Source organism: Euprymna scolopes, chromosome 10 (genome assembly GCF_053919585.1).
Source record: "Euprymna scolopes isolate OS-2025 chromosome 10, ASM5391958v1, whole genome shotgun sequence".
Classification (NCBI taxonomy): domain Eukaryota; kingdom Metazoa; phylum Mollusca; class Cephalopoda; order Sepiida; family Sepiolidae; genus Euprymna; species Euprymna scolopes.
In genome coordinates, this window is record NC_136491.1 from 31725461 (window position 1) to 31744956 (window position 19496).

Below are 19496 nucleotides of genomic sequence, written 5' to 3' on the forward strand. Positions count from 1 at the left end.
CCTATTCTATACTTCACCCTTACAATTGAATTAAAAAACATATCATAAAACTTTAATTAAACTTTAAAAAAAATTGGAAAGTTTTTAGTTTTTTTTTCTGTGCATCTTAAAAAAACAAACAAACAAACAAAAACCAAAGCAAAACAAAAAGCACAAAGCATTTTCCACTCGTCAATAGTGTTCCTATTTACTTGCCTCTCCACGAGGACAGAGTTAGACACAAGGTCGGTTTTTAATGTGGGGAAAATCCAGCTTCCCAAAATGGGACACTCTGGACAGTAACAAAAGTAAAAATTGCCTCAGTCATGAAGGATTTCTCCTCCACTGACCGAGGACAGAAAAGGTGAAGTGTAGCATCAGAACAGATACTACACTGTGATCTTATCCCGAAGGCCAAGAACAGATACTACATCCTAATCTCAGCCCAAATCATCTCTTTAAGAATATGCGAACAAATAAACACAGAAAACAACAAGCCAACACAGAAAACAAACACTATTTACGATTTCCCCCTAAAATCTGAACGCAGATTCCATAAACAAAGCTTCTTTTCCAGAACTGCTCGCCCGTAGGACATTGTTCCGTTGGCCTGCTTCCCGGTTGAATACAACACAGTAACCGTCAAATCCAATGTAAACAAGTTCTTGTTGAGCCGTCCCCATAAATAATCAAATTCTCCCAAATTTGCACCATAAACGATTACTATACTACCGCCTTACATTCATTAACCCTTATACTCGAGTGGCCTTCGGACTTTGTTAAGTTGTGACTCCCAAGAAAAAAAAAATAACTACGTACACTAAGACAGAATGAAACGGAACATTTTTTGAAGTGATGCTCCATTGCCAAAAGCGTGCTTATTCATAAAGTCTGGAGAAATGCTGGTTTTGAAAATTTTCAAACGATATAATGCTTGAAATTGTCGAACTGGACATGGAAACAATTGTAACGTAAATTGAAAAATACACTTTTTATTGCCACAACAGTAACACCTTGTTTTGAAGTCTTTTTTTTGCTTACACTGTATATTAATGCTCAATTATGAAATTTGATAATTTTGTAGCTTACTCTTTAAGCCAACCATTTTTGGCTTAAAACTCATTGGTATATGAAAATTTACTGAATTTCACGAACTCAGTATAATTACATATACTCTCTCTCTCTCTATATATATATATATATATATATATATATATATATATATATATATAGATTGTTGATTTATTTATATTTTATAAGCGATTCTGTGGTAAATATTTCTACGTACATAAAATTAAGTTATCTATAGACATGACATGTTCGAAGTTCCACTTCTCGTCAGTATAGGTAAACTTATTGAGACTCGAACTCATCAACCCTCGATACGTAGCCTGATATTTTACCACCGGACCACGGGATCTCAACAATTCTATGCACGGTTTTTATCGCATTTTAAATGTAATATTGTTGATTTATTTATATTTTATAAGCGATTCTGTGGTATGTTTTTCACTCCCTGTATATATGCACGCACGAATAACTTTTTTTTTTTTTTTTACCAAATGCGATAAAATACAATTTTCTACCGAACTGCATAGTTTAAAGTACTGAAACTAAATAAAGTTTTTGTGAAATAAATTATTTGCAAAAAGAAAAATATGAAAACTTTAAAATGGGTAATTTATATCTAAATGCGTGAAAAAAAATGGTCGCCATATTTAACTTGGTATGAAAGACGATATCAATGAAATCTTATATTGAAATTAAAAACATGCGTTAAAACATTCTCAGAACTTAAAAACTACACGGGCCGGTAGAGAAATACATTTTATTGCGGTTGATAAAACATTTATTGTATATATAAATATTTTCATGTACATTTTCACCTTTACATTATCTATATAATTATAAAACTGTGGACCTTGCTTGCTTTCTTGCATCCTGTCTTTGATGATCGGGCAATTCCATCTTTTCAAACAGGATGACAGGTTGCGTGCGTGGTTGTATTTTCTTGTATGTACATATGTATGTGTATATGTAGGTGTGTATTCGTGCTGTGGTTGTATATCCTTGTATGTATGTATGTATGTATATATACCGTGTATATTTGTGTGTGTATATGTGTATTGGGGTGGAGAGGGCTCCTGTAAGCCGTGGTGAAGGCAACCTTTCTAGGAGAAGCAAATCTCTGATTTAAAAAAAAACAAAGCGGAAGACCATTACCCGCATTAAGCTGGTCTGCAGTTTAATTTGTTGCTGGCTATCTTGCTCTTGCTTGTTGCTGGATCTCAACATTTTGAACCGAGAGAGAGACTTAGCTGTCGTACAAAGCTAAGACTAACATCATGTTTGTATAGATACTCCCTCGGGCATTTGGGCTCATGGATTTTAAATGTCTGAGGGAGTGGCACTCGTCTGACAAGACGTTCCAATCATCATGTATATATATATATGTGTGTGTGTGTGTGTGTGTGTGTGTGTGTGTGTGTGTGTGTGTGTGAGTGTGTGTGTCGGTATGTACACACGCATATGTGTATGCGTATATTTTGGTGCGTTTGTACGTTTATGGATGTATGTCGCGGTATGAATATGTCTATTAACCTTCATTCTCTATTATAGTGACAACTCTCTTTTTCTTTCTCTTCTCTCTCTATCATCCTTACCCCCTTTTAATTTATATCGACATGCGACTCATGATGTCAACGAAAACATTTGCAAACTTCTTTTCCTGACGCGTGTAAAATAGTATATCAGCAGAACCTCCTCCCATACCCACTTTCCTATACAATCTACTGTTCCAGTAAAAATATGACCCACTTTAATCATTTCAGACTTATATCCAGTTGATAATCTATTTTTTAATAATCTCCAAATAGATTGAAATGCAGTATGTCCATTTTTGTTTCTTTTTTTAGAGAGCTCGCAATTTTTTTATGTTTTCTTTCGTTTGGGGAGCTCCATTTTTTCTTTTTTCCAATTTCTTTCATTTTATCCATTTTCTTTGTGGTATCGACGGATTCCGCCCGAGGGAGTCTCATTGACTGAAACAGATGGCTATTTGTAGCGACCATATATGTTTACCCTCAAATAAATAATAATAATAATAATAATAATAATAATAATAATAATAATTGGGACCTTGGGGAGGCTGAGTGCCACTCAAATTCCATTATAAACCAATGGCCACTACCAGCGAGAAATCAATGGTAAGCGGCTGTTGCGATGATGCAAATTCATTTGCAAATGCTATCGAAGGAGGTGGAGAGAGCTGGACGTCTGGGGAGACTTGTTGTCACTCAGCTTCCAGAGAACACCACAGGTTTCCAATCAGATCGTTTGTTGACTTGTGTGAAAGCTCCATGTGAGCCAATAATAATAATATATGTATGTATGGGCGTGGCTCAGAGGTTAAGGAATAAGGGTGTACAGTTGTACGTTTTGGTTTCGATTCTAACTGGTGCCAACCAAGTCTCTCTCTCTATCTATCTATATATATATATATATATATATATATATATATATATATATATATTATAGTTCTGCTCTCACTACCATATAATAGGTTCAGTATAATAATCGATAGAGAATTGTCTCGATAATAATAAATACGTAATATGAATGAATTAAAATATCATATTTAAGCGTATCTTACAACCGGGCAACGCCGGGCGGCCTGCTAGTTCCTTGCTAGGCAATCAGAGAGTATAGTTAACAGGCGAGAAATCAAAGTGCACATTATATTTTACATGAAAAAGCATACAATTTTAAAAAGAAATAAATAAATGAACTTACCCAGTTTGTAATGGCTGCTAAACAATTTTCACTTTTTCCTCCTTTGAATTTTGAGAAAGTCCGACGTCAGACTTTTGGCTTTTTTTTAGTCGATTCGGCTAGACAAATTTGGATTAAAAAACAAATACGATAATAAGCATGCCGGTATATCTATACTAATCAAATTACGAGACAACTTCACGTGTGTACGCATTTTTCTCATATCAAAGCAACTTCGATAATTACACATTGAATTATTTTTGTTTACTGTTCATCAAATGTTTATTAAAAAAATGCAATAAAGTAAATCAAATTAAAAATCATCATTTTTCGGTCTTCGTGAATATTCACTCTCTTCCCCCCCTTTTTTTTATCGCAGACAAGGCTGACACTACACAGCCAATTCACCTCCCTGCATTCGTCAAATAATCAGCGCCTATTTTGACCGACATTCTTCCCGTTTGGTACCTTTTATCTATTAGTTTTTATTTATGTATTTATTTCTAAAGTTAAGAGTTTAAAAATTAAGCAAAAGTATTTATAAGATTTCTATTGTACACTCTTTAATTCTAATCCTCGAGTAACCTCTGGGCCTTGATAAGCGGTGACTCCCATGCAAAAAAAAGGACTTAAAAAGAAAACAAAACGAGACAAAAAATCCTTGTAACTTCGGGTAGGTAGTTTGAAAAATATCGCTGTTTAGTTGATCACTTTATTTTTTTTTTTATTTTTTTTTTTTTGTTATGCAATAATAGAGTACCTATTTACAATGTCTCCCCACGGGACAGAGTTAGACACCAGGGTCGTTTTTTAGCGTGGAGAAAAGGTACAAAAATAAAAAAATTGTCTCAGTCGTGAAGGACTGCCCCTCCACCGAAAGAGAACAAGAAATGGAAGTGCAGCATCTGAAGAACAGATACTACACTTTGATCTGGCCAAAAGAGTAAGTAAGGTTTGAAGACTTGAACGATAATAGAAAAAAAAAGTCCCCTTTTTTTATTAGCCAATACCGACAGAAGTAAATGGGCAACTCTCTGAGTACGTACATCATAAAGATTTATTCTGTATTTTTGTTTTTTTAACTAAGTGTAATTCTAAACAAGCACCTTATCGTACTTTTCACATAACAGCTTAATAATAAAAAAAAGTACTGTAAAAGTTGAATTTAACTTGAAAATCCTATCTAATAAACAACAGCGGCCGTAGTCTGCAAAAACACAACAAAAACAACAATAACCAAAAGCAACAAACACGAAAAAAATCCATTTCTGAAATCAAATTAATTGTGACCGAATAAAATAACCAACTATTTATGTTGAAGGTAACATTTCTCTAAGACCCATTTTACGTTAAAGACACACTCAGCCATGTCTATTGAATCCGATCTCTAACCAATCGTATCCAACGGGTCGTATACAATGAACATCAGTTTTTGAGCATTAAATAAACAATCAAAGATATGATATGCCATATAATAGAGGATACTTCTGCATTTATCAACCCGCGATTTTCACAAAGTTACTCCGGTGTTCCAGACAGATGACGGAAAGAACCAAAAACGGTCGACAAGTAGTTTTCTGGATATTAAGACATTTTTTTTCCAATGTATTACTTTATGAATTTCATTGGTCGTCGCCATTCTTAACATGAAGTGTGGGGGTAATAATTTGTGATTTTTTTTCAATTAAAGTCCGCTCGGCCGTTTCCGGTTATTTCTGCCATCTGCCGGGCACACGCGAATAATTTGCAGACGCAGCCAATAAAGAATTCATTATTCAAGTGGATATTGTCTGCATCCGATTTTTTTTATTTGTTGTTTCTTCGTTATTGAAACAGAAATGGCCGAATCATTTTCTCAACAGATGAATATGCACCCAGTGAACTGCAATACTTACGCATGCAGTATAGATGAAAAATTAAGAGTTAAGCTGTTTCGGGCATTCACAGGAGTGAATGGTCGAAACAGCTTACGTTTTGAAAGCCGCGAAAAAAATATATAAAAAGACAGACGTCATTAAATATGCAATTATCTGATGGTTAGGATTAAAAAAAAAAAAAAACTGTTAGCCCCTCCAAAATAAATAAAAGTAGGGTGCTTATGCAGTGTATAGCCCGCGATTTTCACTTACTCGGGTTCGCCCGGTAGCTGACGCCCATAGCCGGAAAAGGCCGATCGCAATATTAGGAACGAACGCGCTGTCGGTTCTTTTGCTTATACGACTTTTAGCAGGCGACTTTTTCATAAAATGGAAGAAATAAAAAAAATAATTTTAATCGCGCAGGTTAGAGTTAAATAAATGTTTACTTTTTCATAGCGTTTAAAAATTGAGGAACGCTAACCTTAACCCTAACCCCTTTCCGATTATTTCCTTTAGCTGCTGAGCTAACTTCGCGGAAATCGCGAATCGTACAATGCATGTGCCGAAAGTAGAATTAACCTATGTAAAATACAAACGGTATTATTTTTTAAAATGGTATTTTCAAGTTAAATTCAATTTTTACGGTAGCTTTTGTTTATTGAATTAAGTCAAAATACAGAATAGTTACAAAAAGCCCCCCCTCTCATGTTAAATAATAGGTTTCTAAATAATTAACCCAAAACAGAATATGTTCGACAACAAATACCCAACTTCTTAAAGGTGGTCAACCAGCGCACTTTTACCCTAAATAATAAATGGTATTATTTCAACACGGCCTTGCATAAGTACCAAGTTGAAAAAAAAAAAAAAATCGTCCTCAAAAGGCGTTCAAATCGTAAACCGCTTCAACAATTTCTGCGACTGACTAGGAATTTTTCTTCGATATTTGGAACTGACTATGTAAGTATTGATATTCTCTGGATAACTATTCATTACAAGTGCCGATAAAATTTATGCACGCGACGGCGACGACGACGACAAAAAAAAAAAAAAAAAAAAAATGATGATGATAAAATGATATGCTTATTTTCCTATTCCTAAGTTGGAAATATTTCTTTACTTTATATGTAAAGCAGGCATTTAATATTTGTACAAAGTTTGAAGAATTTTAAGAAAGAAAATAGTGTAAAAAAAATGATGACCATTTCTTTGTGAATAATGAGAGAAGGAATTGCTTTTATTTGTTTAAGCATTGGGCTTACCTTTTACAAATGTGAAGAACTTCCAAAAAACTGACATAAAAAAGTTCCCGCTATCTTCAAAACGAAAAGAAAAGGAGGGACGTTCGAATACGTCTAAACTTTAAAAAGGCGAACGGAACTTCTGTCTTGTATGCTATCGACGTTACTGTATCACATAGCAACATTACGTCATAAATACTTCGGCGCAAACTCCATCGAATCAGAATTAAAAAAAAAAAAAAAAAAATGGCCGCTTGACCTAGATTAACGTTTTTATGTATGAATGATTTTCTTATTCCAGCCAATCTAATTGATGAAAAGTTCTAATTTGAACTCAAAGTGGGGGAAATGCGTCAATATGACAGAAGTGGAGACTGAGAGGACAAAACTGAAGAATTTTCTGTACAAATGCAGAATAGATGTCGAAGAATTTGACGGCGATTTCCGAGTTTCGCCGACAAATTACAGAATTTGCGGAGATGTGCAGACGATAAATTTTTTAGACAAGTATTCGGAAAATCTGACCCTTTTAGCTAATTTGAAACCGTTACATAATTGTGGTCTATTTTTCTTTGCACTTATATGTCCCCACTCGCGGAGCGATTGATGTGTTGTTCTAGAATAAAACATCTCTTGGCATTGATAAGTGGTGATGTCCATGTAAAAAAAAAAAAAAAAAAAGAACACTTTTGGGCCAGATAGTAATTCGTACAAAACTTTTTCTGACGTTTATAAATAGTCAAACATTGAGCATCTTATCGATAAGACGTTGTACATCCTTCTCGCCATGATTTAAGTGAGAGGCGCGATAAAAAACAAAAACAAAAGCATAAAAACATCAATTCGATCTTTCTTATATAATGCATATACATCCTTACGCTACTCCGTTTGTGTTAAAGTCTTCATAAATTCTTTGGGACTATGTTTATTATGTTCCTATTTACTTGGCTCCCCACGAGGGTAGAGTTAGACACAAGGTCGGTTTTTAATGTGGGGGAGAATCCAGCTCCACAAATAGGGGCACTCTGGATAGGAACAAAAATAAAAATCATCTCAGTCATGAAAGAATTTCTCCTCTACTGACTGAGGACAGAAAACGTGAAAACAACGCAGCAAAAGAAAATGCGGAACCAGCCGGGAATTTATGTTGTTGTAAGTATTGGGACCCTCATAGTTGATTGATTCGCTGAAACTAAAAATACTTAACAAACGCAAATACTTAATAAACGCAAATAGTTCACAAGTACATACATACACATTTATTATTAACTGACAAACGTAAAGAATAAAGTAATACCACAATATAGATCAACAATAATTCGGTACTCACTTTAGAAGTGGTTACAGTTCTACTCAGTCTCAAGTGGGCATAGTTCCCACGAGGGGTGAAAACGTACCTTTCCTTGTCAAGCCAGAACTTTGTATCTGTCTGTGTCCCTCAAGGAAGCAACTTTCCGATGTATATCTTAACTGGCGTTCTTTGCCTATATTCCCCTAGAGTACTCCCCTCTCCCAAAATATGGAGTACCTGAAAAATTAACATTTATTTTATTCACACAAAAACAAAGTTCTTGAAGTGGGCGAGTCATCTGACATGTCTACTTGACTGGCACGGTGTTTTGGAGTGTTATTTCTAAATATTTTTCTTCTAGTGCTGCAGGTTTTAATCTGCCAACTGAAACGGTCTGTTCTTCGTTCTTGATACGAACCTTGAAGAATTTATTGTGTTTCTTGTTATTTTATAGGGGCCATGAATGCACGCTAGCCGTATCACAGATAAAGACCTAAGTGCAAGACTCTAACCCCTTAAGTACGTATGTGTATGTGTTTTTATTTGTCCCTAATAGAGAATACGCCATCTTGGCAATTTTTGTTGTCAGGCGTCAACAAACGCTGTTATGTCCCAAACCTGCGGGGCTTAAAAATATATTGCGCTGCTAACTGCAATGTGGTTCCATACAGGGCTTCTGTTGTTGAGCACTCCATATCTCTCTTTACTGTGGTGCGCAGCCCCAACAGTATTAGTGGAAGGTGTTCTAACCACTTTGCATTGTTAGCAAGCTGTGCTCGTAAGGAGGCTTTTAAGCTACGATACAATTGTTTGACCATGCCGTTTGCTTGGGGGGGGGGATACGCCGTAGTATGGATATGTCTGGTGCTCCAAAGTTTTGATAGTTTGTGGAATATGTCTGACTCAAACTGTTGAGCTCTGTCTGTCGTTACGTTTTCTGGGACACCCAATCTTGCTACCAAGCCGGCAAGGAATGTCCTGGCAGATGTGTATGCCGTTATGTTCGGCATAGGTAGAGCTCGAACCATCGAGAGAATCTGTCGACACATGTCATCAGTTAGTACTAACCTTCACATGTAGGAAATGGTCCGGTGATGTCGATGTGTATACGCTTGAATGTCTCATCTGGAATTGGGAACGTGCCTAAAGGAGCTCGAGTATGACGACTGACCTTGGCTTTTTGGCACTTCACGCACGTTTTCGTCCACGTTCTTATATGTGCTTTGATCCGCGGCCAGACATATTGGTCAGTTAGTAGCTTTACCGATGCATTGGCTCCCGGATTTGATAGACCATGCACTGCCCTGAATATGTCTTTGCGTAAAGATGTTGGAACGTATGGACGCAGTTTGTTTGTACCTGTATCTTTTTGTTGCTGGTAGGGTTACTAATCGTCACTAGATACAATGAAGTTGCATTGTTCTGCAGATTTTGCAAGTTGTTCATCAGACAAGATGTCGACGTCAATGGAAGGTTCCAACAGGAAGGAATTAATTCCTCGCGATAAAGTGTCAGCTGGGATGTTGTCTGCTACCTTGACGTGCCGGGTATCCGATGTAAATTGGAGGATATAGTCCATTTGGCGAATCTCTCTGGGAGAATATTTGTCCGAGGAAGACTGCAAGGCGTTTAACGTTTGTGGTCCGTGGGGATATGGATCTGCTGACTTCCAGGAGTTGACGGAAATGGCGCATTGTGGAAAATGCAACTAACAACTCTCAGGAAAACGTGATGTAGCGTTTATCTGTCTCTGTTAATTTCATGGAGAGGAAAGTAATAAGTTTCCAATCCACATCACATTTTTGTTGTAGGACCGCTCCAATACCAATTGCAGATGCATCCATTGCAAGGCGCAGTTCATGGTTGGGTTGGATGTGAGACAATTTGACGGTCTCCTTCAACATAGACTTGCATGCTCTGAAAAGGCAATGTAACAATTCTTCACATTTGTCCACAAGTTTGACAATGGCAAAAGTACTTGTGCACGGTAAAGGAAAGAACCTACGGTAAAAGTTTAATAGCCTTAAAAATTAGTGCAGGTGTCTCATAGTAGTAGGAATAAGAAAATCCCGAATGGACTTGACTGTTTCTGGTGATGAAGAAATTCCCTCCTCTGAAATATGGTGCCCCAAAAATGTAACTTCAGATTGACCCAAAACACATTTTTATGAATTTAGGACTATCCCATATTGCTTTGGGCGTTCAAATACTTGTCACACGTGATCGATATACTCATGTCTATTTTGGCTAGCAATGAGTATCTCGTTTATATATATGAACAGGCGAATGGCAAATTCGACAATATCTGGTCTATGAACTGTTGAAATGTGTGTGCTGCATTTCGCAGCCCAAAAGGAACGCCCAAAAACTCGAACAGTCTGAATAGTGTAATGATAGCCGCTTTTTTTTTTTTTTTTTTAAATTCAATTTTCACCCCAAACAAGGCGCAGTGCCACTTTGAAGCAGGGGGCTACTATTAGGGAATTAATTAGCGGGGTCATTATGAAGGGAGATGAGTAGAAAGATGTTTGTTAACATTACACTTGAACTTCTGCATATCATTGCAGTTGGGAAAGCAGAATCCCGGAAGGGAGTTCCAAAGACCCGCAGTTCTGGGGAAGAAACTATTGGAGTAAAAGGCTTTCTTGCACCTAGAGATCTCTACTGTAAAAGGATGAGACTTAGTAGCTTGTCGGGTTTGTCGGGGGTAGTTACGTCGGGGAGGTACAAGTGTTTGCAGTTCGTCAGAGCATTCACCATTAAAGTATTTGTAGAACAGGCAGAGGGATGCAACATCTCGTCGATGGGACAGGGGCTGAAGCCTAGATGACAGTTCAGGACCTATCAGGTTGGCGACTCTTTTTTGAACCCTGTCCAGGAGCGAGAGACAAGCAGCAGATGCACCAGCCCAGATGTGACAACAGTACTCCATACATGGGCGAATGGTTGCCTTATAGAGGTATAGGATACTGTCAGGCGTAAGTAGTTTTCTAGCACGGTAGAGGGAGCCAACCTTCCTTGCAGCAGCCTTGGCAATGCTCTCAATGTATCTATTCCAGTTCATATTCCCTGTAAACGTTAGGCCGAGGAGTTTAAAAGAAGTACTTTCAGGCAATGTGTTCTTGGCCATTGCTATTGGTGGTAGAGAAGGTTTCTTGTAGTTATTGAAGGAAACAAGCTTAGTCTAAGCAGCATTGAATGTGACCAACCATTTTTGTCCCCATTCCACTACGGATTGGAGGTCATCCTCTAGTGTTTCTGCCATTTCCTTGGATATGTGTTCATTTGTTTTCCCCTCATATCTGTTATAGAGAGTGGTGTCATCGGCAAATATACCCATCTCCGAAACAATTTTATCAGGGAGGTCATTTATGAATATCAGGAATAATAGAGGTCCAAGGATAGACCCCTGAGGTACTCCCGCATTTATGTCATACTGTTTGGATGTACGACCGCCGAGGACAACTTTGATTTTTCTATTACTTAAGAAGGATTTAATTACATTATGAATTCTTCCAGTGATTCCATATGATCTAATTTTCCTTAGAAGACCATCGTGCCATACCGTGTCAAAAGCCTTAGATATATCAAGGGCCACCGCTCTACCCTCCCCTGTTTTGTCCAATGAACGGTATATACGTTCAGAAACTACAGTTAAGATATCTGCTGTTGAACGGGCTTTTGGAAATGTGTTCGGGCTCCACCAGTATTTGGTGAGATGCTCGGATTAAGTCCAATTTTGTAAAAAGACGATTATTTTGGGCCACTGTTGTTATATTCTGGATGTGTGGTACTGGATACCTATCTGGTTTAGAACAGCATTCAGTGCTCTAGTCCTCACAAGCACGCTATGTGTTTGGTCCTTTGCTGACTAGATGAAGTGGTGAAGCCCAATCGATCTTTGAAGGGCGAACTATGCCTAACTTCAAAATTTGCTTAAATTCAGGCCAAGCAGCTGCTATCTTTTCCGGTGTTAAGCGCCTAACATTGTTATGAACATGTCTAAGTATATTAAAAAGTTCGTTTTAGAAAAAGTAGGCTTTTAATATCAATATCAGAGCGAGAAAAAATCAACTTATGTATATATATATATATATATATATATATATATATATATATATATATATATTAAGTAATGTGATTTATAATTTAAAAGTTTTAAAATTTTTAAAATTTAAAAATCAAAATTTAATTAAATTAAAAATCAGTTTCATAAGAAGGAACAACAACAAAGTCAATTATCTGTACGATCGTTTCGGAAATCCGTGCTTTTTATTTGTGGTATACATGAAGTCACGTAGAATAATTATACATAGTTTTTTTGGTAAGCACGGTCTCCTCATCAGCAAATTTAGGAGGATTTCTATTGAATTGAAAAGACACCAAAAATAAACCTTTGGTGTCTTTTCAATTCAATAGAAATCCTCCTAAATTTGCTGATGAGGAGACCGTGCTTACCAAAAAAACTATGTATAATTATTCTACGTGACTTCATGTATACCACAAATAAAAAGCACGGATTTCCGAAACGATCGTACAGATAATTGACTTTGTTGTTGTTCCTTCTTATGAAACTGATTTTTAATTTAATTAAATTTTGATTTTTAAATTTTAAAAATTTTAAAACTTTTAAATTATAAATCACATTACTTAATATTGAATTAGCTCTAGGACATTTAACTATCGAGCTTATTATATATCTAAATTACAACGAGCATTTCCTGTATTTTAATTAAACTAGTAATTTCACTATTACATTAAAATACACTTAGCTCTTTAGACTATTATTCTAATCTCCTTTAAATTATATATATATATATATATATATATATATATATATATATATAAGCCCGATTTTTCTAAGTTCAAAATGGCGTCATGTAAGCAAATAATAAGGTAATTGCAGCTTCTCTTCCAATTTTCTGATTTTTTAATCATGCCCAAATGTATTTTATTTTCTTTTGACGGATTGATAGTTGCTATTTCTTCTGATGGTGTAAGATGGTCAACATCATGAAATTTGGAATACAGACTTTTGTCATTCATTCATTATATGCTCTGTAATTACATTGAGCTTCTTAAATAAGGATTGGTATGTATATATATATATATATATAAAAAAAGGAATATAAGTGAATAAAGAATATTTCCACAGATATATATATATATATATATATATATATATATATATATATATGGTTAAATTTGTGCCCATTTTGCATTAAATACTAATCCTTATTAGTTTATACGAATTCCTAACTGTGTATTGAACGAATACCATAATACATAGTTAACTGTACCTTATCATAAGAAAGTTCCGTCCAACATTTCAACCAGATTGTCTCAGTAGTTTCCGAGAAAAAGTGGAACCAACCAACAAACAAGCAAACCAAAAGAAATATGTTATAGATATTTGCTTAAACGACTTTCACTGTTGAGTGTAGGTTGCCAGAAGTTTCGCCAGTGAAAAAAAAAAAAAATTAAAAGTAATAAAGTGCAGCTGAAAAAAGTTTTTTTTTTGAGCAGCATACCTTCAGTGGTATACTTTTGCAGAACATGATTGAGTTTTGCAAAGGGAAAGGAAAAGCACAGGATAACATAAATGCTTAGTGCATTTTAGGTCAGGAAACTGGTATCGTCAGACAGCCTGATCTGGTAGCACCAACGTCGGGTTAGGGTTAGGGTTAGGGTTAGTCCAGGCGAAAAAAAGAAAAAGGTGGTAAGAATTAGACAATAATGTTCGTAGGCAAAACTGGAGTCGACCGGAACCTTATTAATATGTAAATATCGATTTATACAACGTATCCATAAAGTCTTTTTACAATTTAAATTTAAAAAAAAGTGTATTTTTTTAGGAGTAGCATGGACTGGGCGGAGGCGAAAGTGATGATTGGGGAGACGGGGGTAAATCGGGGAGGAGAAAAAAAAAGATAGAGATATAGAGACGGATAACGACAGAGATAAATGTTTTAATAGAAATATATTTATAATTTTGACCCGGGCAATGCTAGATAGCCCTGCTAGTCAATTAATAAATACTGTATATTTCATTAGTATCGGTTGATTTTCTGAATTTTTTGTGAATTTTTAATAAATAGAGAAGTCGAATTTTTTTTTGCTGGGCTTGGGGAGGGAGAATTAGCCATTCTTTTTTTAGTCATACCTAACATTCTTGGGTCACATCGGTAAAACACAATTACGCTCAGATATACTGTTTCCCAAGAAACTACGCAGGGCGTTCCAAAAGTAATGCCTCCATTTTTTTTATTCCGCCTGAATGGATCAGTCAGAATTGCAAATTTCATTGTTATGATGCGTGAACTTATGCATTATGGCCTGCAAGTTTCATCTCTCTGTTTCAGATATTGACGGTGTAAGACCCTAAGAAAGAAACCACTGTCATGGACGTGCGTCAGAAGCAGAGATGCGTCATTGAATTCCTGGCAAAAGTGCATTGAGAATGGTGGTGAATATATAGAAAAAATACATCTTGGCGCGCAAAAGGTCGCCCGTTTTAATGGCACTACTTCCGTCTTCGTAGTGTGAGTAGTAAACCTGAGTCACTAAGTGCTGAGAGGGGGTGGCAATAGACAAAGGAATAAGGAATGAAAAATCGAAAACATTCCCTTTCCATGACATCAGTAGATTGAAAAGCCCGATCAGCAAAAGAATAGTATTGATCAAGAAAGCGGAAATCAGGTCACAGGCATTACGACAGAACTGACATCTGGTGATGTAAACAAAATCTTATTTAATAGGATGCCTAACAGAAATACAGTATTGTAGATAATAAGTTAGAATCGGTGTGACAAAATACAAGCATCAAAATGTGGATGTTATCTCCCTTTACTGTGTCAGAATGAAACAACATGGACTACAGAAGAAGGACATATATGAGGTCAGACAAGCAAGTTCTTCAAGCCGATATCGAAACTCGATCGTCTAGATGATAGTTGACGTTTCTAACAACTCCGCTATTATTATTCGGCACTTGAAGAGAGTAAGAAAAATTTTAGTGTAAAGATTTTCTACTTTCTGAGAGCCCCATTTGTTTACACAAATATCAATACATTTTACGCTTATTTGACAGTAAATTTGACAGTAAAACAGTTTACGTAAAAAAAAAAATCAACCTTTTTTTACACATCTAATCACCCTTTCTTGCCGACGATCGTAGTGTCTCGGTCTCTAGCTTAAGTAAACAGCACAGGCAATTTAATTATCAATACAAAGAGGCTTTAAGTAATTTATATTAGGTTGTTGCAAAAATGATGTTTTTTGGACGTATTTGATAAAAAAACGGCATTATTTTTGCACCGACCTAATAATAATAACAACACATCACCCAATAAATCTCGGGCCAAACGGATTAAAACAGCACCACTTAAGAAGCAGAAATATGACATAGATAGCACACCACATCACTCAATAAGCGTTGTATAGTCTGCTGCAGTATCAGCTCAGCTAGGCTTAAGTAAAAGAAAATACCTCGTAACACATCACTCAAGAAGTTTCAAGACTAAATCATAAAACTACAGTGTTTAAGCAAAATTCGACTTTATTCATCAACATAGTCACATTCTCGGGTGATACACCGATCCCAACACTTGAGACAGGCCACCAAAATAGTTTACAAACTAATAGGACCCGCACTATCAACCAAGCTCCAACCACTGTCACATCGTCGCACACTGTGACTGTTTTACAAGTTTTTTTTTTTTTTACTGGGATGTGCTCTGATAAACTCGTAGCACGTGTCTTCTCGACGTAAATACCCCCGACCAAGCCGACAAACAGCAGCAAAATTACACCCCTTCATTCCACTTCCATGGATACCGGAAAACATTCTATTCCAATAGATTTCTTCCCTCGTATTGCTAGTCTTTATAATTCCTTCCCTCTTTCCTGCTTCCATAACTGTATCAACATGCAGAAATTTAAATGGAATAATAAGAGACATCTCGATATGGCCCCAAACAGTAGAACCTCACGTCTGTCCAAGTGGTAATATGTTTTGCTGGGAGTGAATAAGAGCAAAAACAAAAAAAAAACAAAAAAAAAAAAACAAAAAACAAAAAACAGACAAAAAAACCCCGTAAAATACGCTTAAATATTTAAATATGATATCTTTATTAATGCAGATTTCGCATTTATTATTATATTATATTGGACCCAATATATAGTAATGATTTAAAAAGTTAAAAAAAAAAAAAAATGACTCGTGCGCCACCACCGATAATTGACCCCCAAACGTTTAGCTTGCAATTTACTTTTTCCTTTGATGTTAATGCCGTTTCGCATAAGTTCGATTACCTTATATATAATAAGTGTCGCGTCTGCAGATAAAAAAAAAACCCAAAACACTGACAAAGGTGTTTAGTAGGCAAAACTTTTTAAACAAAAATTTATATATATATATATATATATATATATATATATATATATATATATATATATATATATATATATATATATATATATATATATATATATATATATATATATTAAGTAATGTGATTTATAATTTAAAAATTAAAAAAAAAATTTTTAAATTTAAAAATCAAATTTTAATCAAATTAAAAATCAGTTTCATAAGAAGGAACAACAACAAAGTCAATTATCTGTACGATCGTTTCGGAAATCCGTGCTTTTTATTTGTGGTATACATGAAGTCACGTAGAACAATTATACGTAGTTTTTTTGGTAAGCACGGTCTCCTCATCAGCAAAATTTAGGAGGATTTCTATTGAATTTAAGAGACACCAAAAATAAACCTAGCATTAAAAGTAAGGCAGATGAATCTTTTAGCTTTTCTTTTTTTGAAATCAGGAACTGTGTTTAAAGTAGTCATTTAGATGTTTGATTTCGGATTTCCGAAACGATCGTACAGATAATTGACTTTGTTGTTGTTCCTTCTTATGAAACTGATTTTTAATTTGATTAAAATTTGATTTTTAAATTTAAAATTTTTTTTTTAATTTTTAAATTATAAATCACATTACTTAATATTGAATTAGCTCTAGGACATTTAACTATCGAGCTTATTATATATCTAAATTACAACGAGCATTTCCTGTATTTTAATTAAACTAGTAATTTCACTATTACATTAAAATACACTTAGCTCTTTAGACTATTATTCTAATCTCCTTTAAATTATATATATATATATATATATATATATATATATATATATATATATATACGCATACATAAATATCTATAAAAAGAGTTTTGTGCTTACAATAAGCTTTTTACGCAAATATTACGCAAGTATAAATCATGTAGAATATCTGCATGAATATAATTACACGTAATAGTTAACTAAAGATGATAATCCCATAAGAAAACAAAAAAAAAACTAATAGAGAATTAATTAAAATGAATGTTTGAAAGAATATGCAAATTAGTTAGATCTTTTGCAGATGAATGCAATTCCACGACCCATATATAACAAAGTTCTATTTATTTTTATATAAATAGAAAAAAGGGTTTTTAATATGAATATAATGTTGTATTATTGTAGGAGTAGACTCCATCTTGTAAGCCTCTGATCTTTATTGATCATCTTTTTTTTTCTTTTTTTTTTTACACAGTGATCACCACTTATCAAGGCCCGGAAGCCACTCAGGGATAAGGGTTATTACAAGTACATTACGTTAGTGTGGAGATTTGATGAAGTGTTTAATTAAGGGAGCGGTTCATTAGGAATTTGTTAACATTGGACTTGAAGACATCCAAGTTGTAGTCCGGAGGGAAGCAGGCAGACGGAACAGAGTTCCACAGGCGTGCAATTCTAAGAAAGAAGCTTTGTTCATGGAATCCGCGTTTTGATTTAGGCACAGATATAGAGTGGGGGAAATGTTTCACAGTGGATTCAGCTAGACGGGTGTTTTTCGTGAAAGATTGGCGAGGGGGGGGACCAGAGATTGGAGTTCAGACGAGCACCTGCTATGGAAATAACGATAAAACAAGGATAGGCTCGCAACGTCTCTTCTGTGGGAGAGAGGTTGCAGGGTAGAGAAAAGGGCATGCCCCACTAAGCCACGAAGTCTATTTTGTACTCTGTCAAGGCAGGATAGGCTGTTTTTAGCAGCTCCTGTCCAAATATGGCAACAGTATTCCATCCTTGGACGTACTTGGCTTTTATATATTTTTTTTTGTAAGAAAGTGAGTGGATTGTGATCAGTGCGGATCAGAACAAGATGTACACTTACATTGAGATAAATGTTAAAGTGTTGCAGGGCTGATAACAAAGCTAAACATTCTTTTTCAATAATGGAGTAATTCTTTAGGTAGTTGTTGAATTTTCTTGAGAAGTGTCCAATAGCCTTCTCAATGCCCTGCTCATTTTCTTGAATGAGAATTCCACCAATGTCCACATCACTGCCATCAATTTGTGATCTAAATTGTCTGGAATTGAATTGCAAGAGCTTGATCTCCAATAAGAGTTGATTTGATCTTTTTAAAAGCTTTACTGCAGGATTTCCCTCCGTTTGTATTTTTCAGTCTTTTCTATGAGATCGGTAAGAGGTCATGCTATTGTTGAAAATTTTTTTACTAAATCTTTGATAGAACCCTGCCACACCGATAAATCTTATTAGTTGTTTTTAATTTGGTGAAACAGGATATTTTATGATAGCATTCACTTTTGCTGAGATAGGTTTCACTTGTCTCTGACCGACAGTATGGCTCAAATAATCCACTTGTGCGTGACAGAATTCACCTTTGCTTAAGTTTACACATAGGTTGATTTCTTGTAGTTTTAGAAAAGAATTGTTTTATAATTTTTAAATGTTCATCCCGTTGTCTATGTAAACCTCACATCCATAAATATCATGTAGTATATAATGTGCCATTCTCTGAAATGTTGCTGGCGCATTTTCCATTCCGAAGAGCATAACTTTGCATTGATATAGATCATCTGGAGTGATGAATGCTGAAATTTCTTCGCCTCGTTGGTTAAAGGTATTTGCCAGTAAGCTTTCATCGGGTCAATTTAGCTGCCATATTTTGACTTGCCGATGTTGTCAATGCAATCATCAATTCTAGGAATTGGAAAAAAAGTCGGTCTTTTTAATTTCATTAACTTTTCGAAAATCACTTACAGATCTATAGGTTCCATCGGTACAAGAATACAAGGTGAACTGCGTTGCTGGTTCTATTATATCATTTTCCATCATATTTTCCATTTCTTTCCTCAAGTATTGAAACTTCATTGCTGCTGGATGGGTTTTTCATTTCCCACGAATGCATCATGTATTACAACAGTTGCTTTTTTTTTAGGACATCTGAAAAAAAAGATGTCTGAACTCCCTGACCAAAGCGCATATATCTTTTCTCTTTTCATATGCT

General features: G+C 35.3%; 1 protein-coding gene across 12 annotated transcripts in view; it reads right to left on the reverse strand.

Annotated features, from left to right (window-relative positions):
* Nucleotides 1-7030, reverse strand: part of LOC145285913 (uncharacterized) — a 107469-nt gene extending 100439 nt beyond the window's left edge. For 7 of the 12 annotated variants that reach the window (XM_080134402.1, XM_080134395.1, XM_080134403.1 and 4 more), the window contains exons 1-2: nt 6872-7030; nt 3772-3869 (exon numbers count right to left, since the gene is read on the reverse strand). Coding sequence is in view for 4 of the 12 variants with exons in the window: in XM_080134400.1 (XP_079990526.1) it covers nt 6872-6908 (37 nt within the window). In the remaining 8 variants the exon portion in view is untranslated. The remainder of the gene's footprint in view (nt 1-3771; nt 3870-6871) is intronic. The other 5 variants (XM_080134400.1, XM_080134401.1, XM_080134394.1 and 2 more) reach the window with 4 other exon arrangements.
* Nucleotides 7031-19496: the final 12466 nt, after the last annotated feature.